This window comes from Coffea eugenioides, chromosome 1 (genome assembly GCF_003713205.1).
Source record: "Coffea eugenioides isolate CCC68of chromosome 1, Ceug_1.0, whole genome shotgun sequence".
Classification (NCBI taxonomy): domain Eukaryota; kingdom Viridiplantae; phylum Streptophyta; class Magnoliopsida; order Gentianales; family Rubiaceae; genus Coffea; species Coffea eugenioides.
Window position 1 is genome coordinate 46,070,893 of NC_040035.1, and position 13,949 is coordinate 46,084,841.

The 13,949-nt window shown below is 36.5% G+C and overlaps 1 protein-coding gene across 2 annotated transcripts; it reads left to right on the top strand.

Moving 5' to 3' along the window:
- Window positions 1–938: 938 nt before the first annotated feature.
- LOC113751904 (mitochondrial Rho GTPase 1-like) lies at window positions 939–8,266 on the top strand. Of its 2 annotated transcripts, none has more exons than XM_027296051.1 (14): window positions 939–1,381; window positions 1,541–1,673; window positions 2,406–2,555; window positions 2,652–2,828; window positions 2,957–3,208; window positions 3,629–3,697; window positions 4,604–4,659; window positions 5,214–5,295; window positions 5,897–6,108; window positions 6,300–6,369; window positions 6,732–6,844; window positions 7,107–7,257; window positions 7,505–7,691; window positions 7,989–8,266. In XM_027296051.1, the coding sequence occupies exons 1-14, from the start codon at window positions 1,176–1,178 to the stop codon at window positions 8,060–8,062; spliced, it is 1,932 nt and encodes a 643-aa protein (XP_027151852.1). In that variant the 5' UTR covers window positions 939–1,175; the 3' UTR covers window positions 8,063–8,266. The 2 variants fall into 2 exon arrangements, with proteins under 2 accessions (XP_027151852.1, XP_027151858.1); XM_027296057.1 differs by having other exon boundaries at window positions 2,406–2,480.
- The last annotated feature ends 5,683 nt before the right edge of the window (window positions 8,267–13,949 follow it).

Genomic DNA, 13,949 nt, shown 5'->3' on the forward strand with positions numbered 1-13,949 from the left:
TATGAAAAAATAAATTGAGAATATGTCACAGAGTTGTTTAATGAAGTAGCGGAGTACATTGGCTTTAAATTTTTTTATTTTCTTTTACTTAGAGAATCTTATTTTAGAGAACCTTATATTCTTATTCTTCCAATAGACAAGGATGATGTATGTTGCAAAATCATCTCTTGTGAACCCACAATATGTTATCTGTAAATAGAAAATCAACCAAATCTTGCATTTTTTTAAAAACCACCAAATTATGCATTTTGCATATAGGAAAATTAGTTGAGTAACATACTTTATTAGAAATAATTCTACATTTTGAGAATAGGAAAATATAGTTGAGAAACATACTTTATTAGAAATAATGAAATGATGATTAGAACAATATGGAACTAACTACCTCTAGAATAATTGACTATGTATGTTTTTATGGGGTGGGAAGTTAAGGATTCAAACTTTGCTTCCATCAAAAGTTGTCACTTAACGTGGTTTCTCTTAAATCTATATCAATGTTTCTTGCACTTGTATGGTTAGATGTTGGTTCAGTTCTGTTAATTCCCATAACCCTACACTCCCTTATTATATAGGTTAGAGTAGCCCTTAGTAGGAGTAAATTGTGAGATTAGAGTAGCCTTTAATATAGGTTAGAGATCCCTTTAGTATATATTAGAGCAGGAGTAGGAGTAAATTATGACAATAGATAAAAAAAAAAAAAGGAAGATTAGAACAACATGGAGTCAAAGGCATGGACGTTGAAGTTCTTGATTTAGCGGTGTGTGTCTCACATGACTTTAGCAAAAAAAAAAAAAAAAAATCAATTCGACCTTGCAAAACATCTGCGTGGGGACATAGCAATATGGCATCACATTTATCACGGACCCATTAAATTAAGCAAAACATAATGGCGGCCCGAGCCCAATGATGACAGCAGATAATCAAAGTCCGATGCGCATTGTATGGATTTCCCTGTACCTCGGGACAGGATGGAAACGCAGGCCGAGTGGGCGACGGTGGCAAACTAAAATTTTCGCCAAATGTCCAATCGTAACAGGAGCTCAGAGCACGATAGGAACATGACGCGACATTCCGTGAATAGTTGATTCGATCACCGGAATTCATCCGATCACGCCCCTCTCAAAGTCTCTTCACACCTCTGCACTCCACTCTGATCACAGACACGATTCATTTCGATGCCTGGTTCTTCAACCTCCTCCTCCCGCACAAACATACGCGTCGTCGTCGTCGGCGACCGCGCTACCGGCAAGTCAAGCCTCATTGCCGCTGCCGCCTCCGAAAGTTTCCCCATCCAAGTCCAGCCTGTTCTCCCTCCCACTCGCCTTCCCCCCGACTTCTATCCTGATAACGTCCCCCTCACTCTCATCGATACCTCATCCAGGTTCTCACAATTACTCTCCTTCATTCCATTTCCTCCTCGTTCTACTACGTTATGTTAATCGTCAAGTCACCAGTGCTTTTTTATTTGTTCTTTTCTAATTCATCCTTTTTTTTTTTTGGGTAATGAGTGATGTATTTTATCGATTGTTGGTTAGTTTAGCTTGGAGAACAGAGGTAAGCTTGCTGAAGAATTGAAGCGAGCCGATGTAGTAGTACTGACTTATGCATGCGATCAGCCTGCCACGCTCAAGCGCCTCACTACCTTCTGGCTATACGAACTTCGCCGATTAGAGGTACGCTTTCAATCCCGATATTCTTCTGTGCCCGCGTAGACTCTTTCATTGATTCCTCTGCTCTTTTGTGGTATATTGGGCAGACAGTGGACCTTGATGTGAGTTACCGAGTATTTATCCAACTTTTTTCTTTTTTTGTTTGGTTGGTAATAAACATCGGAGTGAAATCCGAGAAGCAAACCAGTGCCGAATATAGCATCTTGCTGATGCTGCAAGCCTACCGTTTCTCTTCTGGAGTTCTCCTGAATTATGTTGTTTCATAAGCATCTATTTTGACACTTGTTGCAATGTTTAACGGCTAAATCTTTTGGTAAACTATTTTCAATTACGATGAGTTCATTTGCTTTTGATTTAACATGATATCGATAGCAATAGCTGTTTTTATTCCAGTTTGTCGGTCCCCAATTATAAGTTCTTGTTGACCACGACCTATAGGAACGAGGCCTATCTACCGCTTTTAGACCTGTTTGCATAGGCTCGCTGGTGATCGCTTAGAGCTCCTCTTCCATCAATAGGTACTCTTAACGCGTTGACCACATGCCCTAGTGTAGCCTTTCCTGCAAGAACATCCACAATAGATCCAGTGCGCTTGGCAAGATGTCCTTCTTTAATAGCATTATCACTACCAACGATTACAATCCCAACATTCTCATTCTCAAGATTCAAGGCCAAAATGGTGGAGATTGTTGCCACTCACCTTGATACTTTTTTTTTGTTAAATGCAATTTTCAGATAAAGGCACCAGTCATAGTTGTTGGCTGCAAGCTGGATAAGCGAGATGAGGAGTATCATATGAGTTTGGAGCAGGTAATGGCCCCAATTATGCAACAGTTTCGAGAGATTGAGACTTGTATAGAATGTTCTGCAGCAAATATGCTTCAGGTTTGCCTCTATTCGTTAGAGATTCTGTCACTTCATTTTATGAAAATTTTTTAATTATAGTCCGTTGCTATTAATATTATGCTAGTTTGTCTATAGGTCCCTGAAGTATTTTATTATGCTCAAAAGGCAGTACTTCATCCAACTGCCCCACTATTTGATCAAGAGACTCAAACTCTGAAACCCCGCTGCGTAAGAGCGTTAAAACGGATATTTATACTTTGTGACCATGACATGGATGATGCCCTCAATGATGAAGAGTTGAATGAGTTTCAGGTTGCTGCTTCCCACTTCCTTTTCTCTGATACTGTTTCATCATACATTATCATTTTTCTTCCCGTTTATATTTTGTCTCTGCCAGTTTTAGTGCCTTCATTTATACCATTTGAAATGATATGATACAGGTTAGATGCTTCAATGCTCCGCTACAGTCTGCTGAAATAGTGGAGGTGAAGAGAGTCGTACAAGAGAAGTTGGGTGAAGGAGTCAATGACCTTGGGCTTACCCTGACAGGGTTTCTTTATTTGCATGCTCTTTTTATTGAAAAAGGTCGGCTTGAGACAACTTGGACTGTTTTAAGAAAATTTGGGTATGATGATGAAATTAAGCTGAGGGATCCTTATCTATCTATTCCATTCAAAAAGGCTCCTGACCAGGTGATTCCTCTAATGAAGCCATGAATTACCTCTTTTCCTTTTGCATGATTGGATAAGGTTTTTGTGCAGTCTAATGTCATCACATTCATGAAACTGCCTTACTGGTTAAACATGACGTGTTTCCAAGAATTCCTTAGAAGTCAAGTAAAGAGATAATCTAACCGTAGCATTTAGCTGGAGAAAAATCAATACTGTGATTCTGCTTGTACTTGAGTAGATATTTTTAATGAGTCTCGCATGTTCTGTTATTATGAACTTACTGGTTTCTCAACTAAAATTTGGTCAAAATGGTAATGGTTCAGTTTTATGATATTTTGTCCTGTTCTTTCTGAGTATCTCTTTGATGTACTAAGAATGGGGTCTATAGAGAGTCTAGTATGTCTAAAACGTTTTTCTAAAATTGCCATTATCTTCTTGCAGAATATGGAATTGACAAGTGAAGCCATGGAGTTCTTGAAGGGAGTCTTCAGCACATATGATGGTGATAAAGTACGGTAGACATTTTGCTTCATTCTAAGAGAATTTGTATTTTGCCGAGTTCTAATTTGTTTGAAACCTATCAAGTAACTCTTTCAGTGAAAATTTACAGCTAACTGGTTTCGTGAAGCCTACAATGTACTGTGTTTTACTGTAGAGATTACTTTCTCCCTGTCCTCTTCCAATCGTATATCTTTAAGTTAATTTTTTAAAATTTTTTTAAATGTTAGTGTTAACTAGGCCTGAACTTTTGTGCTCTGCTTTAGTTGCATTCTCTGGAAAATTTTTTCTGTGGAAAAGATCATTCCAATATAGCAACTGAATATACATAGAAAAGAGTACATTTGTAACCATGGGAAAGCCGGCAAGCAAGAGAGAGTGAGTGTGTTTGGATAGTAAATTATTTGAGATAATTTTGTGAAAAAATACTGTAGCACATTTTTGATATGATATATGTGAGATAAAAAGGTGATTGGAAAATGTGTTGATGATGCAAGCAAATTAGTATGTGTAAATAAGATGGAAATAATGTGTAATCCAAACACACTCATATGTCTACCACTCAAAGGCTGTCTAATTCTCTGTGAAGTGCAAGTTGGACAAAAATAAATGGTATCTGTGGAGGGTTTAGGATGTCTGAGTTTTGGAAGATTGAAGTTTGAGCTAGTCCCTAATGGGGCCTGCAAGAAAAAAAATCTTCTTATGGCTATCTAGGTAACAAGGGATCACCAAAGGCTTTAATGTTGGTAGGATCATAGTGCCCTTTTAGCGTTAAAGTTGGCATAATTCATGTTTCCTATGGTTGACTCATACTATGGAGCTGCATAACCTTATATTCAAATTTCAGTTATGTCTGTTTTTTAGACATTAATTGATATTCGACAGTTGAAGATCATTTTCTGAGTTTTTCTTTGACAGGATGGTGTTCTTCAGTATTCTGAGCTTGTTGAACTATTTTCAACTGCACCAGAAAGGTTGGTTTTTTGAGCAGTTTTGTCTTCAGTCCTCCCTGAACTGCTCTATTTGGATTTGACTTTATGGTTTATGGTGGTGCTTCATTTTGCATGTTGTGCTTGTCAATTTGTTTTGAAGAGTCACGTACAAATATGACTTGACTTGGCTGGTCTAGATATAATACAAAGTTTTCCTGTTTCTGTTATGCATTTTAAACACAGATAAAGCACGAGACTTTTAGTTATCAAATGTATGAGATTGGATATTGATTTATGAGGCTTATTCAGGCTTATATACGTGTGTGTGTGTGTCTCTATATATACACACACACACACATGCATGTATATACATAGATATATGTATGTATGTATGTATGTGTGTGTGTCTATATATCTATGCACACACATACATATATATACATACATATATATATATATACGTATGTATGTATATGCATGCATGCATGTATGTATGTTAGTGGGTGAGTATTACACATGAATCATGGTTTTATTCTTATTTTTTTTCCTTTGAAATACTATTATTTCTCAAATCTGTCTTATTTTTTAAACTTCAGTCCGTGGGAAGAAGCTCCTTATAAGGATGCAGTTGACAGAACTCCAATGGGGGGCTTATCTCTTTCTGGATATCTATGTGAGGTGCGTTGTTTGAAGCTCTTGTAGTGGTTACTCCTAGTGAAGTTTGCCATTAGAGATATGCCTTTTTATTGATGATTGCATATGATCGTACGTTTATATTTTTTTGTTGTCATATGGTTTTTGACTCCTGTGGTTATTCCTGTTGGCTTCTTAAAACTTCTCAAGTTCTGTAGCTTCAGATTTGCAATTGGGAGGTTTAATTGTAATATCTCTGTTGTTATCATTTATTTATCTATACATGCATATGCGCATGTTTATATGTTGATAAATCAACATAGATCTGTCAACTTGATATGATTGTCATGTGGAACTAAGTTCATGCAACATTATCTATTCAACAGATAATGTTATGTTGCATGTTGGTTTATGGGTTGTTCCTCACAAAAGCTACAGTTGGCCTTTGCTGCTTGTTATTTGATTTCTTATGGGAGTTCTGCACTGATATTTTATTCTAGCTGCATTTTATCTTTGTTCTGTACTTTTTGCCTGTTTTTGAATCATTTGCTGGATGCTGTCTCTTATTCTGCCATTTACCTTAGGCATTTCTGCCTGATGTTGAGCTATCGGTTAATTGTCACTGATACAGAGCACATGATTGCAGTGGGCTCTTATGACTTTGCTGAACCCCAATCAAAGTTTGGCTAACTTAATATACATTGGATATAACTGTGATGCTGCATCAGCATTCCATGTAACTAGGAGAAGATCTGTGGACCGCAAGAAACAGAGAACAGAACGAGATGTGCATCAATGCTTTGTCTTTGGACCTAAAAATGCTGGAAAGTCTACACTCTTAAAGTCTTTTGTTGGAAGGTGTATTGCTTATGATTTTTCTCATATTTTAATCAGATTAGTTTAAATTTAGGAGAAACTTGTCTCTAATCCTTTTAACTTTCTGCTTTGTATTATTGCCAGTGCTGGCTTCTGTCTTTCCTTGTGCATAATGTTCATTACATCCCACAAAGATTTTGACGTCGTTTACTTTTCTCTTTCTTGTATTTAAGGCCGTTCTCAGAAAATTACAGACCAACTAGTAGTGATTGGTATGTGGTGAATGTTGTTAACCAGGCTGCGGTGAGTACTAGTGGCTTAAATGTCATGCTTTGGAGTTAGATTGAAAGAATCTCTCTCTCTCTCTCTCTCACACACACACACACTTCTGCATATGAACTCACTTGCACACTCACATATTCGTATAAACTATGTTCTTGTACCATCTCAAGATTCTCAATCTCTTGCACAAATCCATAAACATGCGCATGACATATTATGTCAATGAGTATGACTAATTGTAAAAAGCATGTTTAATGTAAGACCATATCAGTCTTCTATGAGTAAAAAAATTATTATGTCTTGTCACAAGCATATTTATACAGTTTAAATTCTTTGGAATACCATGGTGATGACATATTTGCGATATACACTTTGTAATGCAGGGAACTAGAAAAACTCTTGTGCTTCGTGAAATTCCTGAAGATGAGGTTAAAAATTTGTTGTCTGATAAGAAGTCTTTGGCCGCTTGTGATGTCGCAGTATTTGTTTATGACAGGTGGGGATTGTAGCATGTTAAACAAAGAGTTAACCGTGAATTGTGACTACTTAGGATTCAGTGGATTAAATGATTAATTATGTCCTGTTGGTAGCTGTCATTGGAAGTCTTAGATGTTGCTTTGGTTAGCCTCTCAAGTCTCATTATCACTGATGCATGAGAGAACTCTACTCTTAGAATATGTCTGTTTTTTTCAATTTTCTCCTAAAGATTTCTCTCCAAAATTTGCTGATGTTTCTCACGATACTTTTCATTTCTTTAGCTCGGATGAAAATTCTTTAAAAAGAGCATCCGAATTGCTTAAGGATGTTGCTAGGCAAGGTGAAGAGACCGGTTTTGGGGTGCCATGTCTCTTTATTGCTGCCAAAGATGATCTGGATTCCTATTCAAATGGTATAAAAGATTCAGCCAAGGTACTTGTTACTTAATTGGTTCCGCTTTATTGCATCTGATTTTTATGGGAAGGAGGTCGAGGTGTGCACCTCGTCTTCCACAATATTAGTAAAAGTTAACTACAAAACCACTACAAAAGATGATCTCTCTCTCTCTCTCTCTCTCTCTCTCTCACACACACACACACACACACAGAGACGCCCACACAAACACATAAATGAGCATATACTAATCTTTTAACTGTGGTAAGTATGCTTTATGTTTTAGATTTGTCAGGATATGGGAATAGATGCACCCGTTCATGTGAGTGTGAAGGAAAGAGATCTGAACAATGTTTTCCAGAGAATAGTGCTTGCAGCTGATCGCCCTCATCTCAACATTCCGGAAACTGAGGTTGGACAAAACAGGAAACTGTATCGCCATTTTGTTAGTCGCTCTCTCATGTTTGTCTCAGGTATGATTTTTCTCTCAAATGCCTTCCTTTTGAAACTAAACTGTTAGGACGGCAGTAGCACTACCTTATTGAGGCTAGTTGCTTGTAAATTACTAGAAATTTATCCTGTATGCTAGAAGGTGTCCTAAGTTTTGACTGTGATTTGAGCTATGGTCTAGTAATCTGGAATTAAGTTGAAAAGAGTCACCCCCCAAAAGAAAGGGCAAATGGATAAAAGGGGGAATCTTTGAGGTGATTGTACATAAAAGGTTCCTCAAGCCTTCTGCATTTGCTTTGACTCTTCAACTGTTATTGCAGTTGCTGCTGCTGTTGCTGTTGTTGGATTGGCAGCATATCGCTCCTATGCTGCAAAGAAGAATACCTCCAGTTAGGCTTTGTGCCTTTTAGTCATACAAGAATGATACATAAGGTTTTAGATATTTTAGTAATTGTTCCCTTTCCAACTTTTTTTTTTTTTTTTTAAGATTCATCTTGTACATAAAGGATTTTTTTTTTTCTTTGAAGATTGAAGATCCAATTTTGCTTGGAAGTTCAGGATTAATTTTTGTATAATAGGAGTACATATTTCTCTTTGAGCTTTATTCCTCCTTTCTTTGGTACCTTCAAATGCCACTCCGCATTTCTGTACAGTAATATGATTATGCACATCAGAATGATAACGAGAATCTCTGAATGCAAGTGCATTCAATTAGCGAGTTGGTTCCTTTCTTGTAACATTCTGCTTCCCTTCCTTCCCCTTATACTTCGAGCAACACTAAAAGAGGTAAAGAGAAGAACATTTGCTTTCTTTTAAAGTCTGTCTTACATCGTTTTTCGTGTACTTGAGGATCTTTATTAGTTGGAATTATCGAATGCCCCAGTTTATGACGGAGAACAAGTACATTTTACAGAAGTCGGAAGTTTTCTTGAGGATTCCAGTTGGTTGTCTTTGGTTTGTGCCTTGGTGACTAGATAAAGATGAAGGAAGAGCGTGGTTATGAGAGTTCCTTTTTCTCGCTTTTAGTTGTGTAAAATTGGAGGATTAAAAACCCTGCTGTTTTGCTACTGCTGTCAATCTCATCGCCTGATATTGCGTGGATGAAACATGCCAAATTGCGGATATTGGGTTGTTAACAGATTCTATACACGCCATGAATTTGACGGTTGGGCTTGATTTGTACTACTGGAACTTTTTCAGCAAAAAACAGTGATTGAAGTACTTACTGCACAGTGGGGGTGGTAGAGCCAACAAAACAGAGTTCTTGAAGCTAACGGTTAGGGGGAGGATATCCCCTTGTTAGTCAAGGAACTTATTTTAACTTTTAGCCCATTGGATTTGAATCGCTAGGCGGTTAACGCGTCTTGGTATTTCACCCCTTGTTTGGAGACATCCGCGTGTTGTTTTCTTTCTTGATCCTGTGAGGGAACAAGGATTGTGAAGTTCGGAGTAAATCTGCCGCTGGAGCCGAGCGAACGGGGGCACGAGACAAGATTAATGAATTGTTGAAACTCCTATGATGCTATCAAAAAAAAGGAGATGCTATCAAAATTTAACGAATGATAATAACGTGGCCGTTCCTACGATGACAAGTATCAACGTGGGTTTAAATTGAAAAAAAAAAAGAAGAAGAAAGGACGGGTCATTTTTGGTCTGGAATAATTCAGTCCACTTGTGCTTTTGAACAAACCTGATACCGATAGCCGACAAGACGATCGATGGCGATCTTTAAAGATACCTTTTCTTGAATAATAAGAAGCTATGGAAGATCGGAAGACATGGGTGTGCAAATTGCAGAGCGCGCATGAGATTATAATCGGTGCGGGTGGAGGGGGGGGGGGGCGCTGTGCAATTATTGATCTTGACTAATTTGTAAAACAGAAAAAGCGGGAGGACAGGCCCCGCGCGCAGTTGATGTAAAAGGGGAAGGATACTTGTAGAATCAAGAATGGTCATGGAGGACGAAAGATGCGTAAAAGTCATAAAGAGGATCTTCATGTTTGGTTCATTCATCGAATCATCTTACATGATACGCATGCAGAGGAAACCCTTGTTCACGACAGACTCGACTCTGTTTCCCTGTGACAACGCAGAATCGGGAGCCAATAAAAGAACGACAAGGTTTAGTTGCAAAATAAAAATCTGTTGGGTGTTGCCCCAGGAGTACGTACGTGCCTTCCGGAATCATCCAACAATGTGTGAAGAATGGAATGGTGGCCGAAGGTAGGTGAGGCAACGGCTTGAGATTAAAGATTGAACTAGTATTTTGGGCCTGTGCTATGCACGGGTTTATATGAGAAAGAGGAGAAATATGGTCAAACACAACATTTATTATTCATTTATCTCATATCTTTCCTTTCTTGCCATTTTTTTGACCTCTCAACCTTATCTCTTCTCGATATTCCTCCTACTCTTCACTACTCTCCTTTTCACTATTTGAATTTAACTTTCTCGCATCCCTACAACCTTTCGTCATTTCTTCAAATCCTACGCAATTTTTTTTGTATCCCTACAACCCTTTCTCGTTTCATCAAATCCGATTTTCTCTTTGCTTTATCTCGCTGCCACTCAATTATCCTATCTCTTATCTAATTTTACAGCCCACTTATTTCCTATTCTACTATTATTTTCATCTATTCATAAATGTAAATGGTAACCTATTTATTTGGCTTGCCTATTAACAAATGAGTTTGCGTGTGTAATTTAATTGGTTTCAAATGGGTGACCAAATTAACCCATTAATTAGTGGGTGTGAAATTGAAATATTTGGATCACTTATTTTGACTTAATTAAATTAGACGTAGATTCAAACTCAATCGTTAGTGGGTAAATCTAAATTACTCTAATAATTATATTCTAATTTTTGCAAAGATGTATTCATCGTTTTTCCTCTTCTTTAATTTCTATTATTTTATTTTTTAAAATTTATCCTACTTCCTTCATTCCTTTCATAAAAGTTTAATAAATTCATGAATGTTAATTAATTGTTTGCATTAATACCTAAACTATTTTTAGATTGTCGTATAGTGACAAAATTTGAAACTCACTATGATGATCGTTTTAGGCTCCTTTAAGCAATTTTTATGTTTTTTCTCTTTCTTTAAGTAAAAATTGATTTATTAACTTGATATGTTGATATGATTTACTATTTTGTTGCTAAACAAAATATGGATGAAAAAGTAAATAAAATTTAGTAGTGGGCTGTGAATGGTGATTGGATAATCCAAACCCATATAAAACTATATTCATTGATGACTCGTCTATTTTGAACCATTAACTAAGTAGGAATATATAGATTAACCTAATTATAACTTGCCCAGACTCACATGAATCATCAAATTTGATAACTGTCCCTTAATCTTTACCTTCCCTAACCTTATAGTTCTATCTTTTTAATGCTTTCACTATTTAGAATTCATTATCTCACTTTTTAAGTGTTTTTGGACATATAAAAAGTTAGAATTATTTTTCCAAGTTGCTGCCTCATTTTTAAGTGTTTTTAATCAAATAAAAAGCTAGAATTGCAATCATCGATAAAGAGTAAAGTTTCGGATGTAAAATTGGTGAAATACAACCTTTTTATCAAAATTTTGCTAAAATACCACCAAAAGCAACCTTCTAAATACACCTTTATTAATTTAAAATTCATACATAAATTTTTCTTTACATACACTTTTTGGTGTACATGTGCTAAATGAAAAGTCATCTAAATGCTTGCACGATATTAATATTGAGATTATTCTAAGTGCAAATAAAATGTCATAATTGTTATTTACATACTCCAATTTAATGTTAGAGTATAATTTCAACATTCAAATTTTAAAACTTTAAAAAACAAACCTACTGAATAAAATCCAACATAAAAAATATAAAAATTATATAAAGCAAACCTAGTAAGTGCCCTTAGCTTGCTGAATACAAAAAAAAAAAAAAAAAAGTTTAAGGCCACAAGAAAATTGATTTAGTAATTGAAACATAAATTATTAAAAAATAAGAGTAATCAAGTATATCATTAGAATATTTTGACAAATGATTATTGTACCCAGAAGGAAAGCGACAAAGAAATAATTGGATGAATAACTAAAAAATATGACTAATCACATTATCTCAAGGATTTGGCTAGATAAATTAATCCTCTTTAATCCTCTAGATAAATTATCTCAAGGAATAAAAGGGGCTAAAGTGATAAGGATATAATAGGGTGAATAATTGTAAAATGAGACTAATCAATTATCCTTGAGAAATTTGGCTTGACAAATGTATTTTATTTAATTAAGAAGTAAAAAGGACTTAAAGTATAAATAAAAAACTATAAATGGTTTATGAAGGAGATAGCGAGAACGTTTTAAATTTTAAATTTGACTAGTGATAGGATTAGTTATAACCCACTATTTTAAAGTTTTTAATTAGATTTTATGTATTAAAATATTCACAAAATTTTAGAAAAAAGAATGAGAAGATTGGAAACCATTGAGAGGGTCTCGGCTAAAAACCCTCTCTGCAATACATATAGATATAGATATATAGATTTTCTGGCGGTTCCAACTTCTTTTTTGCAACCGGACTATAAATTAGGTTGTTCTTCCAATACTGCACACGTCCAATAAATTAGATTAAGAAGGACGGCCTATTTAACGCTTGACTGTTGAACTCGGACTTTATCTGGTAGAAAAATGTATAACAATTGTTTGTATATTGATGCGGCTATCGAGAGCGCGATCCGAACAGGATACCAGGGGTGGTCTCAGCACCAGATAATTGATCCTGAACTGACCTGCAAAGAGCAGAATAGCGGGACTAACTCCCCGTTGTGACTCCGACGCTCAAGTTAGTTGGAGTTAAGAAATAGAGAAGTGACAGAGGGTGTGATAGTATTATGATGTCTCATATATATATAAAATAACAATACAGTGCTAGTCCTTGAATTGGAATCCGCCATGCAATAACATTAAGAGATCAGTTATACATACATAATCACAGGACGGGAATATATGGTGATTGATTTGGCGGGTACGTTACATGGGAGGTTGGCGCATTCAATTCAGTAATTCGTCCATTCAGAATATATACGTGAGTGCTTTGGCGCTGCTGGTACGTCCAAAATTCAAGTTAGTCGGGTGGGATTCATGATTGTGAATGATGAAGAACAAAACTCATCTGGGCAAATATTGTCAACCTTCAGTCTCTGTTTCTTTCTACGTGTCACGCACACACAGACGCAGAGTAAGAGAGAGAGCAGCCCAGCAGAGCTGCGGAGAAGAGAGCCAATGGCACGACGAAAGCTGCAGACGCTACTAGGTCCATCCTAGCTTGTTACTCTAGATCTGTTGGCTGCAGTTGCCCTAAATATTCTGGAGCTGTCCAAGATATCATCTGCATGACAAAATTAATGGTCCATGCATGTGAAGAGGAAGCGATGTTGACAGATGGAAATTCCAAATACATCCAACTTTATGGATTTCATTATTAGTTCTATTCAATCACATTTGCTGTGTATGTGTATATGAATGTGGGAGCATTATTTTAGTGAATTGTTTCTGACGAATCTGTGATGAGTTTATGTTATAACACACGTACATGAAATTTTACGTGCATGGAGAGACGGCCTAAAGGCCTCTTATTTACCAATTAGATTTTTGTTTTTTGGGGGTTCGTTTGCTACTTTGTTATTCTAGCTGTTGCTTAATCGCCCAATTATTATAGAGGAGTCCCCGTCAAAATATTTTTCTCTAATCTCTTAATTTTAGTCAGAAATTTGCAGCTTTTCTCCGTAGTTCTAAGAAAAGCGTCACATGCTAGAAGACAAGAGAGTTCATAAAAACTCAGCAGCGTCGTTTAGATCCCCAAAATCCATATGCTCACAGAAATGGGTCCCTTCTATATCACGGATGATCCTCTAACAGGTAACGTCAGGATATATGTCGGGCTCCAGAGGAAAGAAGAAATGATGAAAATACTAGAGAAAAAGCAACGTTGGTTTTTCACGACCACAAGAACCGGATTGGATGGCAACATTAGTGATTGTTAGATGAATATATATATGATTCAGCAACAATATGGCACTTGTCTAGGATCAGGCGTACCTGAAAACGAATGTTTTATTATCCGTTTCATTTTAGTAGCTCATCCCCTCCCCTTTCTAGTTCCAGCATAATATCCTGGTACAGATTTTCATGCACTAAACCTCTTCGCCAGTCCATGGGATCAACAAGTCCCGCAATTAGTTTTCAGCGTCAAACCATATGATATTCTTATTAAATGCTACGTAGTATGTATCATTC